This window comes from Fukomys damarensis, unplaced genomic scaffold (genome assembly GCF_012274545.1).
Source record: "Fukomys damarensis isolate Sample0158 unplaced genomic scaffold, DMR_v1.0_HiC HiC_scaffold_25, whole genome shotgun sequence".
In the NCBI taxonomy this organism is placed as follows: Eukaryota; Metazoa; Chordata; class Mammalia; order Rodentia; family Bathyergidae; genus Fukomys; species Fukomys damarensis.
This window is the reverse complement of record NW_022900937.1, coordinates 24191153-24216971: the sequence shown is the minus strand read 5'-3', so window position 1 is coordinate 24216971 and position 25819 is coordinate 24191153. Positions and strand designations below refer to the sequence as shown.

Here is a 25819-nt window from a genome sequence, read left to right as displayed (position 1 = left end):
TTTTTTTTTTTTTTTTTTTTTTTGCCTGCTTGTTTTGGATCAATGAATATATTCTCTTCTTAGTAATTATTCTTACTTTCTTTGTCAACAGGCCACCAAGCAGTTTCTCGAAGAGATTAACAAGTGGACTGTTCAGTACAACGTTTCCCCGCTCTCCTGGAATGTGGCTGTCAAGTTCCTCATGGCCAGGAAATTTGATGTGCTCCGGGCCATTGAGCTGTTCCACTCTTACAGGGTACGGGGCTTGGGTGGATAGCCTGTGGTGCTGGGTTTCTCTTGCTCTGCCAGAAAAAGTGGATTTGTGTCCAGGGACCTTGGGGATAGCTGAGTCTGGAAGCAGCTACTGGAAACCCCACTTTTATGCCCTGAATTGGACTAGAGACTCAGAAGAAGCCTGACATTGGCCTGGGGCTACCACACTTTGCTGGAGTTTCTCTTTGCTGGCTCCCAGGCATCTGCTCTGCTGATTCTGGGATTGTTTTTTTAAAAGGGGGCTCAGTTTGAAAATCTCATTCGTAGCCTTTCATTCTGTATTTATTTATATTTGATTTCTTAGTTGGCAGCATTATTGGAAAGACACTGGCTGGGCGTGGTGGCTCACACCTGCAATCCCAGCACTTAGGAGGCTGAGACAGGAAGATTGCCATGAGTTTGAGGCCAGCCTAGGCATCCTGGACTTCATAGAAACACCCTTTTTCCAAAACAAAACAAACAAAAAACACAACAGAAAAAAACCAATGTTATATCACTTTGGGGGTCAAGAAATCCTGAAGAGATATAAAATCTTCATAAATAAAAAATGGGGATGATAACTATTGGAATAAGCTTAGGACTCAGGCTCACTTCTGCCTACCTTGTGGGTTAGCTCATTCAGTATTCATTTATTTATTTAGCACATGTTTATTTTACAGCTACTATGTTCCAGGTGCATAGAAGGAGAGAGTAAATAGGTATAGTAAATAGGTATAGTATTGCTGTAAAGCAGCTCTGGTCTGTAGTTAAGTCAAGGAAGACTTCCTATAGGAAGTTACTTTTAAACCAAGAGTTGAGGAGTGGAAAGGACCTCTGCTGGCAGTCTGCAGAGAGAACATGAGCACAAAAAGGCCCAGGGGAAAGTATGAAATTCAGCTGAGCCAGAATGCAGAGCAGAAGCTGGGGGAATGGGGAAAGGTTGCCAAGTAGAGACAGCCAAGTCAGAGAGTAGCTGCTTTTTCTGAAGGGCAGAGACTGTGAAGACACTCGCTGTGAAGTCAAGTGGTCACCTCTGCATTCAGTGCAGATTTCTCCACTGGTTTGCAGAATACATGAGAAGGACTGTGCTGGAGACAGACCAGCAGGAAGACCACTGTACTTACAGGGAGATGATGGCAGTGCTGTTAAGCGCAGTGTCAGGAGACGGGGAGATGTGGACAGAGCTCTAGAAGTAGTGCAGGTAGGACAGGTTGCTGAAACTGCTGCTTGAGGGAAGAGGGGTCAAGGATTCCAGAGTCTGACTTGGGTGGGTGCCATCACTTTCCTTGTTGCTGAGACAAAATACCCAATCTATAAGTTAAAGGAATGCTCACAGCTTCACTCCTCAGTTGGAAGGCACAGATGCAGAAATGGTATTGTGGGAAGGTCAGCTGTATAGGAGAGCTGCTCACCATGGGGCATATAGGAAGCAGAGAGAGAGGGAGGGCTGGGGAGGGAGATCCACTGCTCCAGGCCATGCCTCCCAGCAGACCTTCAGCTCTGGACTCATGGGAAGTTGATCTAATGAATGCAGTGCCTCCTGAGCCAGTCCCCTTCCACTAATCCGATGCTGAGCATGTGAGGCTCTGGGGGATACTGTAGACCCCACTATGACAGGGTGAATGGCAGCAGTGCTGACTGATGAGAAAACACCTAAGTGTGTAGAGAGGAGGCAGTAGTTTAGTTTGAAGCGTCTTTGGGATACCCAAATAGCCATGTCCTCAAAGCAGCAGGAATATCAGTCTAGGGTTCAGAAAAGAACTCTGGTCTAGCTTGGTGTGGTGGTATACATACATAATCCAGTCCTAGCATTCTGGGAGGCTGAGGCAGGAGGATTGCAGCCTGGTAGTTTACCATCTTGACAAAACTCTTATCAAAATAAAAGGACTGGGGGTATAGCTCAAAGCAAAGGCCTTGGTTTCAATTTCCAGCATCATAAAGAGGAGAAAAAAGCCTCTAGAATGGAAATAGAGATCCGGGTATGCTGAAAGTAGAACTGGACACTGGAGCCATAGGAAGGATGGCTGTTGTCTGTGAGGGTGTGAGGAACAAAAGATGTATAGGGTTCAGTGCTCACCACAGACTTTGTGCTTTTTTGGGCTCAATATCATCTGAAAATCGGATTAAAATGCTTGGTTAGGGCCTGCTCTCTCCTGTCATTCACCACTTATGTAGCCCTGGGTGCTGCCTCACCTCTGAAGGCACTTAAATTTGATTCTAGGGATGCTCAGAGAAGATGATAAGCAAAGACCTGATGTGTTTTATTCACCAGGTACTTGCTTGGCTCAATCTCTGGCGTATAATAACTCTGTAAATATTTGCAGAATGAATTTCTTTCTTTGCAGAAAAAAAATGCCCATGAAGGGAACGTGGGAGTAGACATAATAAGAGAGGTGTTTTGCTTTGTTTCTTGTCATGATGTACAGAGTAGGAGATGGCAAGTGTTTGCAGAGGAAGATAATATGCCTGGTCAAGGTTGTCATGTAGGGTGAAAACTGGAAGTGTTCACTGGATCAGTATCATGAAGTTCCTGCCTGTAGCAGGAACTTTGAGCATCATGACTGGATTGGAAGGAAATCAGATGTCAGTAGGTTGAGTACAAGGGAGCTGGGAGCAAGTGTGGAGCACCCAGTGCAGAGGTGAGCAGAAGGAAGTCACAGGGTTACAGTTGGACGGGAGATCGGTAGAAGGAGCTCCTATAAGATGGAAGCCTCCGCTGGGTGTTGTGTTGTGTTTTGTTTTGTTTTTGAGACAGGGTCTTGCTATGTAGTTCAGGCTGGCCTTGAATTTGTGAAAATCCTCCTGCCTTAGCTTCCTGAGTGCTGGGATTGTAGATGTGCCCAGCTTCTAGATAGGAATTCTGATGACACTTAGTTGACATGGAAGGAGGTTCAAAAGGAATTCCCAGTTGAGTTGACTTCAGCTGTGAACTCTTACTTATTGCTGAGGTTTGGGGTTCACATAGGCTAGCCTGGATATGCAGTATTTTTATATTACTTCATCTTGCTGTGCTTCCTTTTTAGGAGACACGAAGGAAGGAAGGCATTGTGAAGCTGAAACCTCATGAGGAACCTCTCCGTTCTGAGATCCTGAGTGGGAAGTTCACCATCCTGGTGAGTCTTCATTGGACCCATCTTGTTATGCCTTATTCCTTCCTTGTTGCAGGAACTTTTGGAGTGGTTATCCTGCTTGGATGTTTTTCTTGAGTACCTTAGCCACATCAGGAGCAGACATGAAGTAGCCGTGCAGCTTGGTGCAGAATTGTTCTAGTAATAACTGAATTACCCCTAACTGTAGTTTCTAGAATTATGGAGAATCTGTTGTGTGGTAGACTCACAGCATTTCCTTATTTATCCAGGAAGGTTAGTCAGGGCTTTGGGGTTGGTATCCAGTGGGCTAAGACACATTCTGTCCTGTTTAATGACAGTCCATTATTAGGACCTCTGGGCCTCTAAGGTAAGCAGCAATGTGGGGACCAGGACCCTGTTGTATAATTCTGTCTTGCTGCTATTTTTCCATCCTGCCTGAGATACTAGTTACAAAGCCAGTGCAGAACCATCCTTTGATTGCTCTGCAGCTTAAGGGCCAAGAAAAAAATTTTTTTTTCTTACAACAAGAATATAATCCAGTGGACACTGAGAAAAATAGGCCTGGGATGATCCTAACCTTTTTCCCTTTCTGGGAAGAAGCAGATCCAGGAAGCATTGCCAGCATCCTTCTTTTCATGCTGCAAGTGTTCTGCCAGGGTAGAAGCCTTAGTAATGGTTGCATTTTCCCATTTGACTTTTGAATATTTCCTGCTTTCTTTGCTATAGAACGTCCGGGATCCCACAGGAGCCTCCATCGCCCTCTTCACTGCCAGACTGCACAATCCCCACAAGTCGGTCCAACACGTGGTCCTCCAGGCCCTGTTTTACTTGCTGGACAGGGCTGTTGATAGGTGAGCACTGTCCTTATCTTACTGGTTGCCCACCTCCAGATAGGAAAGTGACAGTTTTTGACATGATTAAATTCCACATTGCCTTCTCCCTGCCTGAGGATGCACCCTGGGCTATGCTATCAGTAGGAAGCAGCCCGTGCTGGGGCATGGTGTGTTTCAAGGTGCTGTCAGGATGTTGGTCATTCTGTCTTTATCACCTCAGCTCTATTTCAGGGTAACAGAAGCTGCTGGTTGTCAGCAGTTGGCAGTGCATTGAGAATTACTTATTGGGAAAATGGGAGGAGGAAATGACCAGTGCTGGTTCTTTTTGCTGCTATCAGTAATCTCTCGAGCCAGGTGCTGTAACACACGCCTGTATTTCCAGTACTGGGAGGCTAAGGCAGGAGGATCACCATAAATTCAAGGCCAATTTGGACTATATAGCAAGACCCTTTCTCAAACAAACAAATATACAAAGAGGCACACATATACCACACACACAAAACCTCTGGGCACCAAGTGTAGTGGGACACATCTGCAATGCTAGCTGCTTGGGGAACTGAAGCAGGGTCAGAAGTTCAAGGGCAGCCTGGACAATTTAATGAGACCCTATCTCCAAAAAAAACAATAGTGTGTTGGGCGTGGTGGCGCATGCCTGTAATCCCAGCACTCAGGAGGCTGAGGCAGGAGGATCGCTGTGAGTTCGAGACCAGCCTGGACTACATAGTGAGTTCCAGGTCAGTCTCAACTACTATAGTGAGACCCTGTCTCAAAACAAAACAAAACAAAAGTGGGGGCTGGTGATGTAGCACAGTGGTAGAGCATTTTTGTGGCAGGTACAAGGCCCTGGATTCAATCCTGAGCATGGGGGCGGATCTCTCTGGGGCCTCAGTTTCTTTGTCTGAAAATAGGAATATTGCCATTTAGCACAGAGGATTTTAAGAGTTATCATTCAGGGAACACACCCAAAACAGAAAGTTAATAAGCAAAAGCATATTTTTTTTTTTTGGTACTGGGGATTGAACTTGGGTCCTTGCTCTTGTGAGGCAGGTGGCGAAACCACTGAGCTACATCCCAGGCCCTCTTGCTGTGTAATTTAAGTTGGCCTTAAATTCAGTGGGTGGCCCAGGCTGGCTTTGAAATCAGTGATCCTCCTGCCTCAGCCTCCTGAGTGCTGTGATTATAGGCATGTACCACCAGGCCCAGCTTTGAAAAGGCATTTTTATGCTAATAACAGGCATAAGCAAAAAGAACTAGTCTGTCATGTCCTGTCTCTCCAGGTTAGACAACATTACAATCTATAGATTAAAAAAAACTGAAGGCCTACGGTGACTTTGTTTCTGGTGGTAGCACAACTGATGTTTGTCCTTTTCCAGCCATCACATGTGTAGCACCCAGGCCTGAGTCCTGTTAGCTGTGCTCTTCCCAGAGCTGTTGTGCTGTGCTATGTGCCTTCCTGCTATACCTCCTCTTTCCATGGTGCTGCTCTTGCCAGTATGTGACAGTTCTGGCATCTCCACTGGTCCTTTGGGTTTGAAGGCTGCACTGAGAGCTGAGATCCAGAGCTCTGGAGCCAGCAAGGGCTCTGTTCAGACTGCAGACTTTCAAGCCAAACATAGCCTAGTGAGGTGGGCCTCTGCCTTGGTTACGTCACTGAGTAGCACTTAGGTTCTGCTCTTGGTGCTCAACTGGAGAGAGAGCCACACCCCTCGCACCGCATTATTCTGAAAGAAGAAAGTTGCCAAAGGGTGGGAGGAGAGCTCAGTGATAGAGAGCATTTGCCTAACATGTGCAAGGCCCTGGGTTCAATCCCCAGCACTGTCAATAAATAAATTAAAATTTAAAAAAGAAGTTGCAGCTGTGTGTGTTTGGTGTAGTGTTGTACCTGCCTGTAATAGCCCTCTGGGGAGGCTGAGGTAGGAGGATTGCAAGTTCAAGTGCAGCCTGGGCATAATATTTTGCGACCTGGTCTCAAAAGTAAAAACATTTAAGAGGCACGGCTGGCGCTGGGTATGTAGCTCACTGTGAAGGCCTTGGGCTCAATTCCTGGTAATAATAAAGAAGTGGAAAAATGGAGTTGCTAAGGAGAATCTCAGTGGCCCTGTGCTCCCCATGTAGAAGCGTGGAATTTCTCAGTCCTCTTTCCTGTGACTGTTTGTTAGGTCTACTTTCCAGAATAAGGATACTTTGACATGCTCTTTTATCTTAGAATGAATGAAAGCCTTTTCCCCTCAGAAACCCAGTATTAAGCTTCTTCCTCAGAAGGCTTAGGGAATGGGAACTCTCATGAAAATGTGGCCAGATCTTACTCCTTCCAGTACGAGTCTGGATACCACAGGAAGTCCACAGGCAGATATAATACTAATGTCACAGCTGCTTATTATCTAGAAGAGGCAGATAATATATGCTGAATAAATGTGACACATTTTTCCCAAGCAAAATTTCTCCTTAGTAAATAAAAAAATTTCCATTTCCCTTGTTTTCTTGGACCAGAATGGTCTGTTTTCTCCCTGCCTCTTCAGTGAATCCTGCCTTGGCCTTAAGGCCCAACTTGCTTGCTCACTGGTTTCTTCATCACTGCAACTTGTCATAGATAAAATTCTTTGGGTTTTTTGATACAGGATTTCACTGTGTAGTTGAGACTGACCTGGAACTCACTATGTAGCCCAGGCTGGTCTCGAACTCACAGTGATCCTCCTGCCTCAGCCTCCTGAGTGCTGGGATTACAGGAGTGCACCACCACACCTGGCTATAAATAAAATTCTTTACTTTGATCTTAATAGCAGTTATTACCAATGCTTATCTGTTCTTTTTAAAGTTTTTATTTTGAGACAGGGCTTTGCTAAGTCACAAAGTTGCCTAGACTGGGCTTAAATTTGTAATCCTCCTGCCTCAGCCTCCCAGAGCTCTGAGATTATAAGTGTACACCCTGTTCCTTTGCTGCCATTACCAATAACTATATGCTCAGTTATTCATGGCATTGTGACATCAGTAATGTTATACTAATATTAGATTTTTTTTGGTTTTATATTTTGAGAGAGGGTCTCCTTAAGCTGGGCTTGAACTCAGTATTTAGCCTAGGTGCACCTTGAACTTGCAGCATTCCTCCTGCCTCAGCCTCCTGAGTGCTACTATTACACACTTATACCACCATGCTTAGCTAGAATTAGAGATTTTTTTGTGTTACCTTGTAGTTTTTTTTGTTTGTTTGTTTTTGTTTTTGTTTTTTGGTACCAAGGATTGAACTTGGGACCTTGTGCTTGCAAAGCAGGCGGTAAGAACCACTGAGCTAAATCCCCAGCCCTAGAATTAGAGATTTTTTAATATGTTATTTCTTGGGTGGGTCCTTCTGTCTTGGATTTTGTTATAAGGATGAAATGAGGAAAAAAAAAAACCCTGGACATGATGGTGCATACCCGTAATCCTAGCTCTCAGGATGATGAGGCAGGACTATGGTAAGTTTGAGGTCAGCCTAAGCTATGTAGTGAGTTCAAGGCCTCCTGATGCTAGTGAGTTTAAAGCCAGTCTGGACTAGATAGCATGACACTATCTCAAACAAACAAACGTAAGCCAGTGATGGTGTGCATGTCTATAATCACAGCTAATTGGGAAGCTGAGGCAGGAAGATTTTAAATTTGAAGCCTGCCTGGACAACTTACTGAGACCTGAAAAAAAAATAAAAAGAAATGGGATATATCTCAGTGGTAGATTGGGTTTGATCCCCAGCACCCCTCTCCCACTTCCCACACAACGAATATGTTATAGAAATTTGTTTGGTAGTTCTAAATAGGTGTGAAAATTGTCACTGCCTATGAGTAGGCCATTCAAATAATTTCTTCCTCATAATTTTCCAGGGTTGTAAGTCAAAAAGCAAGTAAGGATCTGCATTGCTTTCAATAAAAAATTTGCAATGGCCGGGCATGGTGGCGCATGCCTCAAATCCTAGCACTCAGGAGGCTGAGGCAGGAGGAATGCTGTGAGTTTGAGACCAGCTTGGGCTACATAGTGAGTTTCAGGTCAGTCTCAACTACATAGTGAGACCCTGTCTCAAAAAACAAACAAACAAACAAACAAAAAGCAATGAATAAATGTTTGTGTGTTTTTATTGAATTTATTGGTACATTCTAGGTGTACAGTACAGTTACATTCATTACTGGGATCTTGTACCTTTACATGACAGGTCTTGGTTCTCAAAATAAATGTTTTCATTCAATGATTGCTTTACAGTTTTGAGACACAGAGGAATGGCCTGGTGTTCATCTATGACATGTGTGGTTCTAATTATGCCAACTTTGAGCTGGATCTTGGCAAGAAAGTCCTCAACCTGCTGAAGGTAAGGCCAGGGAGGATGCTCTCCACTCTCCTTCAATTGTGAGGGTTCTTCCTTTTTATTCTTTGGGAGAAGACTGAGAAATGATGTAAACTTCAGACATTTTGTTCAGTTTAAAAGTGAAATCTCCCTGAACTAATTTAATCATATTACCACTGTTGGCAGTGCACATTGTACAATACATACGGAAGAGGAGAGGATCACTGGTTGTGAGGTCTGTGCAGATTCAGCTTGGAAGACAGGGCCCAAGTCTTTTCCAAAGTGATCATACCCACTTGGCGTGAGCGAGAATTTCCATTGACCCACATCTTCTCCAACTCTTAGTAATGTCAGGCTTCTTCATGATTTCTCCATCAAATGAATATAAAATGGTACTTTGTGGTGCAGACATTCCTTGTTTAACAGCCACTCATTTAATGACTATTCAGACTTAGGACTGAGGTGTGCTCTTTAGACTTAACTTGTCCTTTTTTTTTTTTTTTTTATTCTCTACATCTTGTTGATAGAGCCTCACTCTTTTTATGTACGTTACACTTTGTTTATATAGTACTGTACAGTACAGTACTATAGTTTTATGTTGTTATACATTATAGTACTGCATGTAAGAGTAATGTATATAACAGCAAAGTCATCAAATTGGAGTTTCCTTTGTTCTGAATATAGTAATGTGCATACTGTATACAATGTCTCATTTAGCCACTGATTTAATTAATGACCTAATCAAGATCTGAACTTGGTCATTAAAGGGGGAAAGTCTGTACAAACACTGTGAGATTAAGTATCTCCACATATTTATTAGCTGTGCATGCTTTCTTCTGTGAATGCCTGTTTATAGTTTGTTAATTTATGGATTAATAGATTAGTAGTTTTTTTGTTTTTCTTTTTTTGGAACAGATCTTGCTGTGCAAGTTAGGCTGGCCTCAAACTTGAAATCCTCTTGCTTCAGCCTCGATAGGCATGCACCATCATACCCGGCTTTAGTGTTTTGTTTTGTTTTTTTTTTTAATATATTATTCACACTAATTTATTGAGATAAATAGATAATACACATGTATGCAATATACCATCTTTAAGTTTGTAGCTTACTTTTTACCTTTTTCATTCTTCTTTTTTGGGATGGGGACTCACTTTGTTGCCCAAGCTTGTCTTTTTCATATTTTATAAAGTCTTTTTGACAGAAGTTTTAAATTTTATCGGTTAAATGGACCAATATTTATTTTCTTGTTAGTATATTTTGTATCTTAAGTCCTTCCTACCTCCAAAGTCAGAACAAATATAAAGTGTGAATGAAAAATATAAGGAGTGTTTAAATTTAAATAATTTATTACAGTAAAAGACATTGTCATTAATCCCTCTCAAGTTCCCTCTTTCTGTGAGTATACTTATCCTGCCACTCGTGACACTTTTAGTTTTTTGAGGCAGAATTTGCTGTGTAGTTCAGGCTGGGCTTGAGCTCATTATGTAGTCTAGGCTGGCCTCAAACTAAAAATAATCCTCCCTGCCTCAGCCTTGCAGAATATTGGGATTACAGGTGTGCACCACCATGCACAGCTTTCCAGACTGTTTGTTTTTTTGTTTTTTTTGTTTTTGTTTTTGGCTCTCATTCTTTTTTTTTTCTTTTTTGGGGGCGGGTAATGGGGATGGAACTTGGGACTTTGTGCTTGCGAGGCAGGTAAACCACTGAGCTAAATCCAGGCTCCAGACTGGTTCTTTTTTTTGGTACCGGGGATCGAATTTGGGTCCTTGGGTTTGCAAGGCAGCCCGCGGAACCACTGAGCTAAATCCCCTGTCCCTCCAGACTGGTTTTTGATGTAGCAGTTAAAGGGACTTTGCATATTTAGGTCTGAAATAAATTGCTGCATCTTAAATGACAGATACAGTTTCTCAGACTTCATTGAAGAGGCTGCTGATGTTGTGGATGTTGTGTATTCTCTACAGGGGAATGTGTGAATTCCTCTTTATTTGACTCCATGGGAGCAATTTCTTCTGAGTTAGAATTCCAGTTTACTGCATGGAATCCCACTCCTAAGCAGGGCTGGGATTTTGAGAGCCCCGTCAGTTAGGGTGAACCATCTGTCACCTTTGAGCCTGTATAGACCTGCATATCTCTGTTTTGAAACTCTGCTACTTATATACACCAGATCATATTTATTTATGTAGGCATTTGGTTAATTTGCAATGCTGGGAATTGAGCACAAGGGATTGCATGTGCTAAGCAATGCACCTAGCTCTGAGCTATACCTCCAGCCTAGATTGTTTATCTATTAATTGAATAAATAAATACCCAGAGGAAGAAATGAGTTAAAAAATAAACAGTGCTTACACAGACAAACTAAATGAAAGGTTAAAGAAGTTTCTTTTGTAAGCTGGGCGTGGTGGTGAACGCCGGTAATCCCAGCACTCGGGAGGTTGAGGCAGGAGGATCACTGTGATTTCGAGACCAGCCTGGGCTACTTAGTGAGTTCCAGGTCAGTCTCAACTACATAGTGAGACCCTGTTTCAAAAAACCAGAAAAAAAAGAAGTTTCTTTTATGCTCAGTTTATGCATAATTAATTTTCTTTTGAGTTTAATAAGTAGAGCTGGGCAAAGTGGTGCACACTTTATAATCCAAGCTACTTGAAATGCTAAGGTAGGAGGATTACATGTTCGAGGCCAGGTTGGGCAATTTAGCAAGACTCTGTCTCAAAATAAAATGAAGCAAAAGGCTGGGGCTATACCTTAGTAGTAGAGTGCTTGCCTAGCATGTACAAGGCTTTGGGTTTAATCCCTAGTACTAGAAAAAGTTTTAGTAAGCAGAATTTACTGGGCATAGTGATAGTGTACACCTGTAACCCTATCACTTTGGGAGGCTGATTTGGGAATATTGGGAGTATTGAAAGCTTGGGTCCAGCCAGCCTGGGCAATTTAGCAAGACCCCATCTCCAAAACAAAACAAAACCCTCTGGGGATACAGCTCAGTGTGAAGGTCCTGGATTCAATCCCCAGTAACACACACACCCACACACGCACACACATACACACACCTTTTCTAGGATAGATGCAGGTAGGCTGATGTGTGATATGTGTAGGGTAACTGCTCATGAGAAGAGTTAGCATAGGCTGGGCATGGTGGCACAAACCCGTAATCCCAGCATTTGGGAGTTTGAGGCTAGGGGATTACCCTGAGTTTGAAGCCAGCCTGGACTGCCTAGCAAGTTCAAGAACAGCCTGAACTACCTAGTGAGACCCTGTCTCAAAAAAAACAAAGGAAAAAATGGAAACAAAGTCTTTGTAAATAGGGAGGAGTGGAGGGTTTGAAGGGAGGGTAGGGGAATGGGGAAAAAATAAGAACCAAGATACATCATGTGAAGGTAAAAGTTCCCAATGATGAATGTAACTGTATTTATACCTAAAATGTACCAATAAACTTAATGGAAAAAAAAAAAGTCAGCATAGCTATGGTCAATATGACCTTAACATCATTATTTTTAAAGGTAGATCAGCTTCTAATTTCTTTTAACCATGTTTCCTGTAGCTATCAAGACCTGAATTAGGCTGTAGACTCTCCCTGCTGAGTAAGGTGGGAAGAAGTATAGAAGAAAAAAACCTGGGCTCTCAAAGTCCTTGGTCCAAGGATTAAAATTCTTACCATTCTCCTCACAGGGAGCATTTCCAGCTCGCTTGAAAAAGGTGCTGATTGTGGGTGCGCCCATCTGGTTCCGAGTGCCCTACTCTATCATCAGTCTCCTCCTGAAGGACAAAGTGCGAGAGAGGGTAAGGCAAGCCCGTCTTTGAGCATCCTGTTTCTACTGCTGAAATCCTGGCAGCTACTTTCCTGCCATCGAGAGATCCTCCTAACTTGGTTCCTGGAGCACATTCTGCTACTTTATATGTCCCCTGCTTTCTTTCTTCACTCGTCTGCTGGGCAGACAAGTCCCCAGGTACTGTGATCAGGAGTAGCTCAGTTAGCTGGCTGTCCTTCACAGCACCTTGCACAGGTGGAACTGAGTATGTCTTGGAGGAAATTAAGGGGTGGATAGCGATGGGTTCATAGGCTTTCAGTTGCCCAGGCAAGGGTGTAAAGTATATATTTAGCATACACAAACCCCAGATTTCTAGCTAGCATCATAAAAACCCCAAAAATAAGAACCAAAACCAGCATTTAATACCATTGCATTAGCTGACCTGGCATTAGAATTTGTTCACTTTTAAGTACTGTTCAGTTCCTTTTACCACTAGAGTTTGAAGCGGGATTCCTTCACAGTGTCTTTGCCAGCTTTTATCCTGTCATATTTTCTTAAACAGCTTATTGCTGCCAGTTTTAACAGTACTCTCCCAAATCACTTAAATTTTATTAAATTTCCTGAGTGTTTCAGTACTCAAAAATTATTGTTCAGCCACAAATTCTAGCTATTGTAAGAAAGGGAATACAAAACATTGGCATAATAGTATAAATTACAAAAAATTTGTTTTGAAATATTAGTACCAGAGAGCATTATAATAAGGAATTATGAAGTTAAATGAATACTGCAGGTCTTTCTGGCTGAGGCAATTTGGGTCGCAGAGGGATAAGTGAAGACATTGGTACTGTAGAGGCCACTTAGAGACCTATGACTCAGCAGAAGAGATCTGTCCTAGACAGCTCTGTAAGGGGTTCTTCAAGCACATCTTGCACTTGAATTATGGGACTTGTGAATGCATATCTAAACTCAGATGCATTGAGCACCATATCCTTATCCTGGGCCTGGGAATTAAACCTGGGTTAGACTGTCCTTACCCGGAGGAGCAAAGAGTGCATGGTCCTGAGAGGAACAGGAATACAGGGGTAAGGATGGAGAGAGGACAGAGGACCAAGCTCTGCTGCAGACTAGGGGAGAGTATTGTCTCAGGTCATCAGCAAGGGCTTCCAATAGAGGCAGAGGAGGAGAAGAGGGCTTTCCAAGAAGAAGAAGCATTCCTATTCCACAGAGATTCCAAGGAGAAACCACAAGGCTGTCTGGACCCAGCATGACTGAGTCTAAGCACAGAGCAAAGTGTTATGATTACTTTCTCCTGGCTCCCCTCTGCTGGAGGCCAGCCGTATCTTTCATGTATAGAAACCTCTTTAAACACTCATACCGAGCTGAGTAAAATCTAAATGAACAGGCCAAGAACTGGTTGCCTTAGTATGGTGCTGACAAATAACCATTCCCCATGCATTGTCGGTGTTGGGAGACCAAAATGCCAGCTTGCAATAGTACTGGGCAGCCTCGTTACTAGGGTGAGCTATTGCTCATTATCCCTTTCTTTTGGAAGGTCTGTATCAAGGCCCCTAATTCCAGAAATGAATTTGATAGATGTTCTATGAGTTCAAACTTTTATCTGAGAATTCACAGGATTTTAACCCTAGGCAGATGAATTGCAGTCTGCTTCTTTTTTATACATAGTACAAGGCATGATGATCAAAGTATATAGTGAATGTTTAAATTTGAATTTTAGAAAAGCTTATTACAGTAAAAGCCACATTGTCATTAATCTCCCTTAGGGTACACCCTCTTATTTTAAACCCATTATTTTTGCCACTTTCTGACGCTGTACTGGACATCTTCTTTTGTGAGTGTCTTTAGAAAGTATGATTAAAAAATGCAGTGAATGGAGGCCGGGGATTTAGCTCAGTTGTTCCACCATCTGCTTTGTAAGCACAAGGTCCTGAGTTTGATCCCGAGTACCCCCCATAAAAAAATCCACAAACATATGTAGTGAATATTCCTGCCAAGTGTCATTCAACAGAAAGGCATGCTCGTAAAACCATTACCGTGTGTCTTCATTCACCTTATTCACCTGCTCTAGCACTGTGTGACTTTTGGCTCAGTCTGATGACTGTGAAAGGTCAGCATTTTGTTGTTGTTGTTGTTATTTATTTATTTATTTATTTTGGTTTTTTTTGAGACAGGGTCTCACTATGTAGTTGAGACTGACCTGGAACTCACTATGTAGCCCATGCTGGTCTCCGAACTCACAGCGATCCTCCTGCCTCAGCCTCCCAAGTGCTGGGATTACAGGCGTGAACCACCACACCCGGCTTTTTTATATTTTATTTTTTGGTAGCATTTTGAATCAATTCAAGACATTGAGGCAGCCAGGACAGCAGAACTAAAGATACTCGTATGGAGAACTTCCAGAGCTGCTTCAGAGAATATAAAAAACAATGGAATAAATGTGTTCAAAGCAAGGGGAAGTATTTTGAGAGGGGTTAATAGTAATGTGTCTTTTATTTCAGTAATTCTAAAAAAAAAATTAAACATTCACCACATTTTCTGATAATGCTATGTATATCAAACAAATTTCTTCCATTCTCCAAAACTAGTGCAAGCACATTTGTTCTTCACTATCTGTGTGCCACCTCCCTCCCCCATACTCACATGGTTCTTTCTGGCCTTCCAGATTCAGATATTAAAGACATCTGAGGTTACTCAGCACTTGCCCCGGGAGTGCCTTCCAGAAAACCTGGGTGGGTACGTCAGAATCGACCTTGCCACGTGGAACTTCCAATTCCTGCCCCAGGTGAACGGCCACCCAGATCCCTTCGATGAGATCATCCTGTCCTCCTTCCCTCCTGCCTTAGACTGGGACTCAGTACATGTTCCAGGTCCACACGCCATGACCATCCACGAGCTGGTGGACTATGTTAACACCAGGCAGAAGCGGGGGATTTATGAGGAGTACGAAGACATTCGTAGGGAGAACCCTGTTGGCACTTTTCACTGTTCCATGTAAGTAGGCCAGGTTTGGCCACTGTCGGTCTCCCAGATGTCCCTGGCAGGTGTTCACAGCACCCCCTGCATGTTCTATCCTTGACAGACTCTTCCTCATGTTAGGGAATGGCATGGTAAGTGACAGCTCTCATCCAGAAAGGCTGGGTCCTGTTTTGATACTTGTTGCCATGGCCTTTGCTGTCAATTCTGAAGGTCTTTGGACTCATAAACAGAATCTTTAGGTATTTTCCTGAAATGAAAATATTTAAGAAAAAAGACTCAATGGCTGGGGATTTAGCTCAGTGGCCCCATGCCTACCTTGCAAGGACAAAGTCCTGAGTTCTATACCCAGTACCAAAAAGAAAAATGACTCAAAATGGGCTTCTCTGAATTCCTGGCCTCACTGTGAGCTCTGATCTGTTCAGTTTTTCCCCAGAGCATTACACAATGTTAGAATAAAGTGCTACATCTTGAGAGGACAGCTCATTAAAATAATCTGTGGGCAGAAGAGAGGAGAATTGCTTCTTAGCAATTTAACTTTTGGGTTTTTTGTTTTTTTTTTTGTACCTGGGATCGAACTCAGGACCTTGCACTTGCCAGGCAGGCATGGTACCACTGAGTGAGCTATATCTCTGGCCCTGTTGGGATCTTTCTTCTAACTAAATCCTAGTTCAAAACCATCTGCTAGTCTATAACTCCGATTTATAACTGATCTTTGCTGTTGGCGGTAAGTCATTTTTCTTACCATGTTGCTCTAATTTCTCTTACCATATTTAATCAACTGCAGCAGATATTTCTTCTCTTCAACTAGTGAGCTCTTTGTTGGAAATTAGGGAAGCTCAAGTCACACCTTAGCCAGAAGCCCCTTCCAGGTGACATAATCGTTCCCTTCTCAGTTTTCTTGTATGTAATACATGATTGTGGGAGTCTCAGGTCTGCTCCATGATTTGGAAGCGCCTTGTCCCTCAGGATTCTGTCCAGTATCCTCGGTGTCTGTGAAGAAGGTACAAAGAACAGAGGAAAAAATAATGAGTTAGGAGCCCAAGTTGAGGGCAGTAAGAGAGTGGAGGTGACTGGGACAAAAGCCAATAGGCAGATCAGGAGCACAAAGCAGGGGCTGGGGCATAGAGCTCGGTGGTGGGACTCTGATCTGGCATGTGTGAAGCCCTTGGTTTGATTCCAGGCACTGGTGGGGAGGGGATGCCGAGAAAGAAAGAGTAGGGCCAGGTGCCATGGCACATGCCTGTAGTCCCAGCTGCTTGAGAGGCTGATGCAGCAGGATTGCCAGTGTGAGGCTAGCCTGTAAGACTTAATGAGACCCTGACTCAGAGTTTCAAGAAGGGACTGGAGAAGCAGGCATGGTGGAGTTGCCCCTGGGTTCAAACCTCAGTAATGGTGCGGGGAGGGAAGTGAAAGGGAAAAGATAGTATATATGAAAAAGCGGGGGTGTGCTTTTCTCAAACACAGCTTTGTCCCTTGCTGTCTGCTCAAAACCTCTGTTTATATCAGATGTCTTTCCCAGTCTTGAATGGAGGAAGTGCTAGTACATATTGGCTGTACAGATCAGTGGGTTTCATTTTGGTAGACTTGAACATGCATATAACTAACTAACTTTCTTTTCTTGGAGATGGAATTCAGGACCTTGAGCTTGCAAGACAGATGGCGGCACCACCTAGCTAAATCCCCAATCTGCTTATAACATATTTTAATCACCCCCCCATTATCCCCATTGTCCCTCTCTCCCCCAGTTTTACTCTTTTTTTCAGTGTATATATTTTGGTCATAATCGTTCTGTTACCCACCCTTACATCCCCCACCTTGTTCACTTCCTTTTATGTAGTTAAGTCTCCCCTCTACTTGTCAACTTTTTTAGATTCCACACGTAAAGGAGAACATATGATCTTTGTCTTTTTGAGTCTGTTGTGTTTCATTCTGCACCATGGTCTGTAGATCCATTTTTGACTAAATTTCATTTTTTATGGATGAGTAATATTCCATTGTATATGTATACCACATTTTCTTTTATCCATTCCTATTAATGAGCACCAGGCTGGTTGCATATCCTGGCCGTTGTGAATTAACTGCTGCAATAGATGTGAGTGTGCCGGTCTCCCATGATATGCTGACCTTAATTCCTTCCTGTGTATATCAAAGAGTGCTATAGACAGTTCACAGAATAGCTCCATTTACAGCTTTTTTAGGAACTTCCATACTGATTTTCATAGTGGCTATACTAATTTACATTCCCATCAGCAGTGCAGAAGAGTTCATTTTTTCCCACAGCCTCGTCAACATTTGTTGTTTTTTATAATCTTGACGATAGCAATTCTGATTGTAGTGAGATGGAATCTCAATGAGTTTTGATTTGCATTTCCCAAAATTAAACTTATTTTATGGGGTTATTGTAGATTCACATGCAGTTGAAGGAAGTAATACAGACACATCACATTTACCCTTTCTACACTCTTCCCCTGTGGTTATAGCTTTTGAAACTCTAGTGTAATATCACAACCAGGATGTTGACATTGATGATATATGCAAATAATTTTCAAAGTCAACTAGAATAGTACAGAGAAAAAACTGGTGACAAAATGAACACCAGTGACCTGCCTTTCCCACAATTCTGCTACCTATAGTTTTCATTTTGACCTCTGTAAGTCTCATTGTGTGGCCCAGGCTGATCTCTAGCTTGTGCACTCAAGGGATCCTCTTGCCTCAGCCTTCTGAGTAGCTAGCTGGGTGATTATGATTCCAGGCATATGCCATCAAACCCAGCTTATTTTCCCCTCTTGTATCTGTTTCTCCTATGTTTTTTTCATGATTCTAAGTTAAAATGCTTGTAATGTTCTTTGTTGATTTTGATAGTAGGTGATAGTTATGCCGTTCTCTGTTTCTTTTCTATTTTCCCACTGTAATTGTATGCTTTACTTATTTATTTTACTGGGGATTGAACCCAGAGATGCTCTACCACTGACTATATGCCTAGTTTCTTTTATTTTGAGACAGGGTCTTGCTAAGTTACCCAGGCTGGGCTCAAATTTAAGATCCTCTATCCCCAGTCTCCAGTATAGCTGGAATTCCAGGTGCCTGCCATTATACCTGGCTTAGTATATGCCACAATTTTAATAAAATCAAGAGTAATTGTTTACATACTTATGTGCCCCACCCCGGGGGGGATCCAAATGAGGACCTTGCGCTTGCAAGACAGGCATGGTGCCACTGAGCTAAATCCCGAACCCTTGCTTTCAATTTTTCATTGTAGAGTTTAAGTGAGCCACTGTGAAATGATTAAATATATTAATCTTATCAAATCTATTTCTTGTTTTTTTCTGGAGTTAACCTAATTTTTTCATTTGCTTTTAGTTTTTTGTGTACCTATCTTTTTTGCTGTGTGCTTAATCAGACTTACTTTATACTGTCATTATTTTCCAAATGGTCAAAAATATTAATCAGATAATTATTTGGTTCCATTTTGTCCCTGGAGCCCTGATCTCAGAACTTTCTGTTCTTTGGCTCTGGTCTAAGCTGTAGCTGGTTATCCTCTGTGTCTGTTCCTCCTCTTTCATCATGCAGTTTCCTCTCTTTTCTGGTTGGATCTTGTTTTTGGGTCTCAGATTTTATTCTTTTTTCATTTGTATTGCATTTTGCTAAGCATAGATTTCTGTATTTGAAATAATTTTACTTTAGAATTTTTACAGCAATGCTATGAATAGTCTATTTTATTCCTCAGTACTTTTAACTAATCTGCTGTGGTTTTGTTTTTTCCTTCTTGACATTTTTATTCATTTATTTTTTGGTTTTTTGAGACAGGGTCTCACTATGTAGTTGAGACTGACCTGGAACTCACCATATAGCCCAGGCTGGTCTCGAACTCACAGCGATCCTCCTGCCTCAGACTCCCAAGTGCTGGGATTACAGGTGTGCACCACCATGCCCGGCCCTTCTTGACATTTTTAGATAATCTCCTTTTCAGTTTAAAAAATTGGGGGTGATAATGCTTTGGTGTGTATCCATTGTTTTGTTTTTTTCATTTTTTTATTTTTCTGGTACCAGGGATCAAACTTGGAACCTTGTGTTTGTAGGCAGGTGGCGGAAACACTGAGTTAAATCCCCAGCCCTGCATTGTTTTAATTTATGATGTTGGGTACTCTCTGAGACTGAGACTTTTGCTGAAGCTCTCTTCTGAGCCACACTGGAGTCGCCCTTGTTTGGTATAGACTCCTCTGTCTAGTGTATGCCTCCAGATTGTGCCTGCGCTCTCTGTGTAAAACATCCAAAGCTGCTTTGGCGTTTTGGGTATTTGTTATAGCAGCACTCACTCAACAGTGCATACCTCTGTCCCAGTGCATGTGGGCTTCCTCTAACTTTTCTGTAAGCAGTGTATCCTTACAAAAAGGCTGAACTACGGCCAGGGTGTGGCTCAGTTGTAGAGCACATGCTTAGTACACCTGAGGTTCTGGGTTCAATTCCAAGCCCAAAACAAAATGAAGTCAAGTGATGGGAGCCTTGTAGACCAGAAAATGCAGAACTCCAACATCCCACTCCAGTAGTGATCCATGCCCAGCTTTTACACTGAGAGTCATTTTATATATATTTGTAGACACACACACACACACACACACACACCCCTACCTACCCTATTTTATTTTGGTACTGGGGATTAACACAGGGCCTTTACACTGAGCTACATCCCCAGGGCTCCCTCCCTTTATTTTAAATTTTGCTAAGTTTTATGTACTAGCCTTGAACTCATGATCCTCCCAAACCACTGGGATTACTTTTGTATGCCACCATTGTACCCTTACTTTTTCTTAATTTTCCTTCTCTGTTTTATTTCCTTCAGGTCTCCAGGAAACCTGGAGAAGAATCGCTATGGGGATGTCCCTTGCCTGGACCAAACTCGAGTGAAGCTGGCAAAACGAAGTGGCCACACTCAGGTAGACAGATAGATTCAATCTTTTTTGGAGTACCGTGGGGAAGTAAACTTCTTCCAAAGTGAAATGTACTGATACTGTAATACAGTGGTTGTGAACCCATGGCATGTGTGCCACAGCAGCCACACAGAGCCTTCTCTCTTGGCTCATGAGCCAGGTTGCCCCAGCAGCCAAGAGTAAGAATAATAGCACATGTGTAGGGACCATGTGCATGCTTGGAAAGGAGTAGCAGCCCCAGGTGATGATGTCACAAACCAGGACTCATTAGCTGCAACTTGTCTGAGCTTTCACATGGCACTTGGCCTCTGAAAGGTTCACCATCACTACAATAGAATGGAAAAAGGACTTTGAGCCAGGAAAGTGAGGTTTGAGTACTGATTTTGTATGATTTATCCTAGACATCCAATAGTACTAAGTCACAAGTAAATAGAGGTAAACGATTGGACAGGGGGTGGATTGGGAATTGAATCCAGGGCTTTCACACTGAGCTGTGTCCATTTGCCATTTTTTAAATTTTGAGACAGTCTCACCATATTGCCCAGGTTGGCCTTAAACTTGGCATATTCCTGCCTCTCAGTCTTTCAGAGTACTGGGATCAGAGGCGTGTATAACTACACCTGACTTATAAAAGAAATTCTTTAGGTGAATGCCCACAGTACAAGGTCTGGTATATTGTGGATGCTTGGTAAATTTTAGGTTATTTCTGCTTTTCCTGCTTTGTTATAAAGGCATGATCACATGGTCCAGTTCAGTAATTTATATGCATGGGGACAAGGCAACTTTGATTAATTTTAAGTGACTGGTTTTTCCATCTATGAAAAAAATTGTGGACACCTATTAGATACATAAATTTGTAGGGATAGATATGAAACAGCCAGGTAACTATGTTATTTAAAGTAATATCAGTTTGGTACTTCTATACTGTTAAAAAAATGCATATGTGTTAATAGAGACATTTAGCAAAACTTTCACTCACTCTTCACATGCACTTATAATATCAGTGTCTCAGCCATCATTTGAACCACTTTTAAAATCAGTCTGACATGGTTTTGCTGTGGAAATCATCTTTATTTTCTTTTAATTATCACAGTATTGTCACTGGCAAGTATTCTAAATCAGAAAAACCTAGTAAGATATTAGGGAAGTTTTAAATTTTCATTCATGTTTCATCTCATGCATCTTCTATATCAAAATCATTTACTTATCCCTTTTAAAAATTCTCTTGAGCTAGGAATCTAGCTCAGTGGTTTCACCACCTCCCTTGCAAGTGCAAGGATCCGAGTTTGATCCCTGGTACTAAATAAATAAATAAATGAAAATTTTCTTGAAATATAACTTATTTCTATCACTTTCACATTTAGAATTTTGAGATGTGCAAGGTGTGGTGATGCACACTTTAAATTCCAGCACACACGTAGTCGAGGCAGGAGGATTGCAATGCAACCAGCCTGAACTACATAGTGAGACTCTGTCTCCAAAAAAAAAAAAGTAATAAAAGAATTTTGAAGTGACCATCTAAATAGGCAATTGCATTTCTTTCTTCATTTCTTGTTTGTTTGTTTGTTTTGTTTTGGTACCAGGGATCAAACTCAGATCCTTGCGCTTGCGAAGCAGGCACTGGAACCACTGAGCTAAATCCCCGGCCCCTTCATTTCTTTTCGGTATGCCAATTTTTTTTCTGTTGAACTTTAAGCATCAAAAAAGTATTGATTGAAAAAAAATGTATTGATTGAAATTTCTATTTCAAAGTAATGGAATTTAAATTTTGTCCCTATAACATGACACCCATTTGTTATATCCCCCTGCTCCTTCTCAGGGATGATTATGGAGAAATCCTTGTCTTGTATTTGACCATATATGATATGTGATTTGGTACCTTTAGATCATAGTTTTAATTTTTCTTGACCAAGGATGCTTTCAGAGTGTTTTCATGCAGAGTGTTAGCTCAACGCTCGACTCGGACCTGAGATTGTCATCCTATGTACCCTGAAAGATGGAATCCCCTCATTGTGTTGTGTTTATCTGTTTTGTTGAGTGTTCTTTGTCCACTCTGTAGAACTGTACCTGGCATGTAACGGACAGAAAATACATAAAGGAGGGAATCCATAGACCACGAAACTATTCTAGTTATTCTGTAGTTCATCTGAATATTTGTGCCTGTTTTGTGGTCTCCTTAGTACTGGCAAAGATTTTATTTCCCAAGTAAATGGAAGATTCAAGTTTTGTTTTGTTGTTTTTTGGTATTTGTTTGTTTGTTTGTTTTGAGACAGGGTCTCATGATGTAGTTGAGACTGATCTGGAACTCACTATGTAGCCTAGGCTGGTCTTGAACTCACAGTGATCCTCCTGCCTCAGCCTCCCAAGTGCTGGGATTACAGGCGTGCGCCACCACACCTGGCTGTTTTGTTTTGTTTTTTGGATATTAATTAGTTTCAGGGACAAAATACTCCAATGGTTATTTCTGCTTTTGGAATTATTCTTTCTCCCAGAACCATCACATTGCAGGGTAGGATTTCCACATAGGAGTTTGGGCAAAGGATACAAACAGTCTATAGCAGTGGTTTGCCCCCAGGCTGATACGTAGTCTCTGAGGCCATTTTCTGTTTTAATACATGATGATCCTTTGAAACTGCAGATGTAAATTGCTGTCAGACACAAGGGTTCTGAAAGCTGATATTCTTCTTGAATAGTAAGTCTCCATTATTTAATTAATTACTATTATTTTTTGTACTGGGGATCAAACTCGGGTCCTCGAACTTGCAAGGTAGGTGGTGGAACCACTGAGCTAAATCCCTGTCCCAGTCTCCTTTATTTTTTTCTTCGTCTTTTATTTTTTAATTTTTGGGGGTTTTTGTTTGTTTTTTGAGACAGGTCTCACTGTGTATAGTTCAGGCTGGTCTCGAATTCACTGTGTAGTTCAGGCTGGCCCCTAACTCTCTCCTATCCTTCTTCCTCAACCTCCTGAGTGCTGGGATTACAGACATGTGCCACCACACCTGGCTGTAAATCTCTTTTAAAGAGGTGACACTTCTGTTTCAAATATGGAGGTAGCTCTTGGGTTGACTGCTTCTACATTAGTTGTGTGACAGTGTTGATTCTTACAAGGAGCTCTTTTGTACTTTGCTGTACCCTCTCTGCTGGGTCCTTGAGGGTCTACATCTGCCTGGGCCAATGCTGAGAAGTGGCTATGTGGGCCTGGGCTGCCTGCAGGAGACCCTGGGCAGAGAACCCTGGTTGGATAGGTGAGCCCTAACTTGCTGGGTCTCCTGAGGTTGCCCAGCGGCTCAGTGATGTTGTCCATGCTAGGGTAGAGCACTGATGTTGTGAGGTCAGCACCAGCTGCTAGAGGAGAGTTGAGCATCAAAGTTATGGTTTGAATACATAGTGGGGTGCTAAGTCAGGAGATGGACTGGCTATCGGAGACATCTCAGCAACATAGCTTTGATCCCAAGGTAGAGCTGTCTTAAGGGCAGGGACTGGGCACTGACAGTTCTGCCACTGGGTCCCAGGACCCTCTAGAGAAAGGTAGCTGGATGAGGAAGGATGTGTCCAACTTGTGCAGAGTGGAGTAAAATAATGGCTTTTCCCTGGGGTTGCTGTATACTTTTTTTTTTTTTTTTTTAAGACAGGGTCTATAGAGACTTCTTGTCTCTTGTTCGGTGCCCCTCCACACCCTCTTCAGTCATGCCTCTGATTCATTCCATTCTCAACTATTCACACTGAGACTTGAAGCTCTACCTCTGCTCTTGTTTCTTTCTTGGTCAGCTGAGACTCAAAGATATTGGCCAAGGGCCAGAGATTTAGCTCAGTGGTGCCATGCTTGATCGCTTGATGCTGAGTTCGATACCCAGCACCCCCCCAAAAAAAAGGATATTGGCGGAAATCTTGCAAATTTAATGAGAATGATATTAAGTAAATGAGACTAAGGACATGGGGAGGGGAAAGAAGATCCTGCAAGAGATCTGCTCACCCGGCCTCCCTGAGCTGACAGTAAGCCCTATGTGAGTTCAGGCAGCAGTGGAAGCTGGACACCAGCCTGCTCTGCTTCTTCCTGACAGCAGCAGCCCATCTTCTGTGAACCATGGGATGGATGGGCGCTCCTGCCCAGGCTGTGGGTCCACCTCCTTTGGTCCTGTGTGATATTGCTACAAGCTCTGATAGATTTTTGTTATTTAAAATAACAGGGCCTGGGATTTAGCTCAGTAGTTCTGAAGCCTGCCTCGAAAGCATAAGGTCCCAAGTTCTATCCCTGGTACCAATTAAAAATAATAACAATAACAGCTTTATTGAGATATAATTCACATGCCATACAGTCCATTCATTTAAAGTGCACAAGTCAGTGAATTTTAATATATTCACAGTTTTGCAGCTATTACCACAGTTGACTTCAGAATATTCTTATCCTGTACTCTTGGCCATTACTCCCATTTCCCTCTAACCCACCCTAATCTGTTTTTTGTTTGTTTGTGTGTTTCCCTTTGAGGTGCTGGAAATCAAGCCCCAGGGCCTTGCACATATTAGGCGAGTGCTCTACTGTTGAGCTGCATCTCTGGCTCCTCTGATTTCTCTCTCTGGATTTCCATGGATGGAATAATAATACATTCATGGTGTGACAAATGTCAGCACCTCCTCACTCCATGATATTGCCAAAGGATCCATGTATGGATATACCATGTGTTATTCATGCTTTCCTTGAAGGACTTGGAATTAGTTCCATTTTTAGGCTGTCATGAACAATACTGCCATAAATATTGGTGTACGTAGTCTTAGTACTTTTCCTTGGCAGTGGGACTGCTGGATCATACAGTAATCCTCTTTAATCTTTGGAGGAACTGCTCTTTCTAAAGGGACTGTATTTTACATTCCCAGTAGTGTGCATGAGGGTTCTGATTGTTCCACATCCTTGTTGACACTTGTTATCTTTTTTTCCTACCTGTAGATATCCCTAGAGAGTTTGAAGTGGTGTCTCTTGTAGTTTTATGTGTTTCCCTGGTGTTGAATAATGTTACTTATTTTTTTGTGTGTGTGCTTTCTTTTTTTTTTCCCCCTTTTGATTTTTTGAGACAGGGTCTCACTATGTAGTTGAGACTGACCTGAAACACTATATAGCCTAGGCTGGTCTCGAACTCACAGTGATCCTCCTGCCTCAGCCTCCCTGGTGCTGGGATTATAGGCGTGCACCACCACACCCAGCTTTTGTGTGCTTTTGGCCATCTCTAAATCTATTGAAAAATGTTGTGTTATTTCTATACTCTAGGTACAAGTTTCTTATCAAATAATGCATTTTTTCCGCCTGTAATCCCAGCACTCTGGAGGCCGAGGCAGGAGGGTCGCTGTGAGTTCGAGACCAGCTTGGGCTACATAGTGAGACCCTGTCTCAAAAAACCAAAAAAAAAATGTATTTTGTGGATTGATTTTTCACTTATTTGATAGTGTCCCTTGAAACAAAAGTTTTTATTTAAAAAAAAAATAAGGCCAGGGACTTAGCTCAATGGTTCTGTGCCTGCCTTGTGCGCGCAAGGTCCTGAGTTCCATCCCTGGTGCCGGAAAACAAAAACAAACAAACAACAATAAAAAACAAAAAAAAATTTTGGTACTAGGAATTGAACCCAGGACTACCGCACTGAGCTACAATCCCTAGCCCTTATTTATTTGTTTGTTGTGGTTTTTTTTTTTTTTTTTACCAAGGAT

General features: G+C 42.3%; 1 protein-coding gene across 3 annotated transcripts in view; it reads left to right on the top strand.

Annotated features, from left to right (window-relative positions):
• Ptpn9 (protein tyrosine phosphatase non-receptor type 9) overlaps positions 1–25819 on the top strand; it is a 63646-nt gene that overhangs the window by 28922 nt on the left and 8905 nt on the right. For all 3 annotated transcript variants that reach the window (XM_033756101.1, XM_010626399.3, XM_010626393.3), the window contains exons 2-8: positions 92–235; positions 3255–3344; positions 4047–4171; positions 8378–8483; positions 12124–12234; positions 14884–15212; positions 20038–20131. In XM_033756101.1, the coding sequence (XP_033611992.1) occupies positions 92–235; positions 3255–3344; positions 4047–4171; positions 8378–8483; positions 12124–12234; positions 14884–15212; positions 20038–20131 (999 nt within the window). The remainder of the gene's footprint in view (positions 1–91; positions 236–3254; positions 3345–4046; positions 4172–8377; positions 8484–12123; positions 12235–14883; positions 15213–20037; positions 20132–25819) is intronic.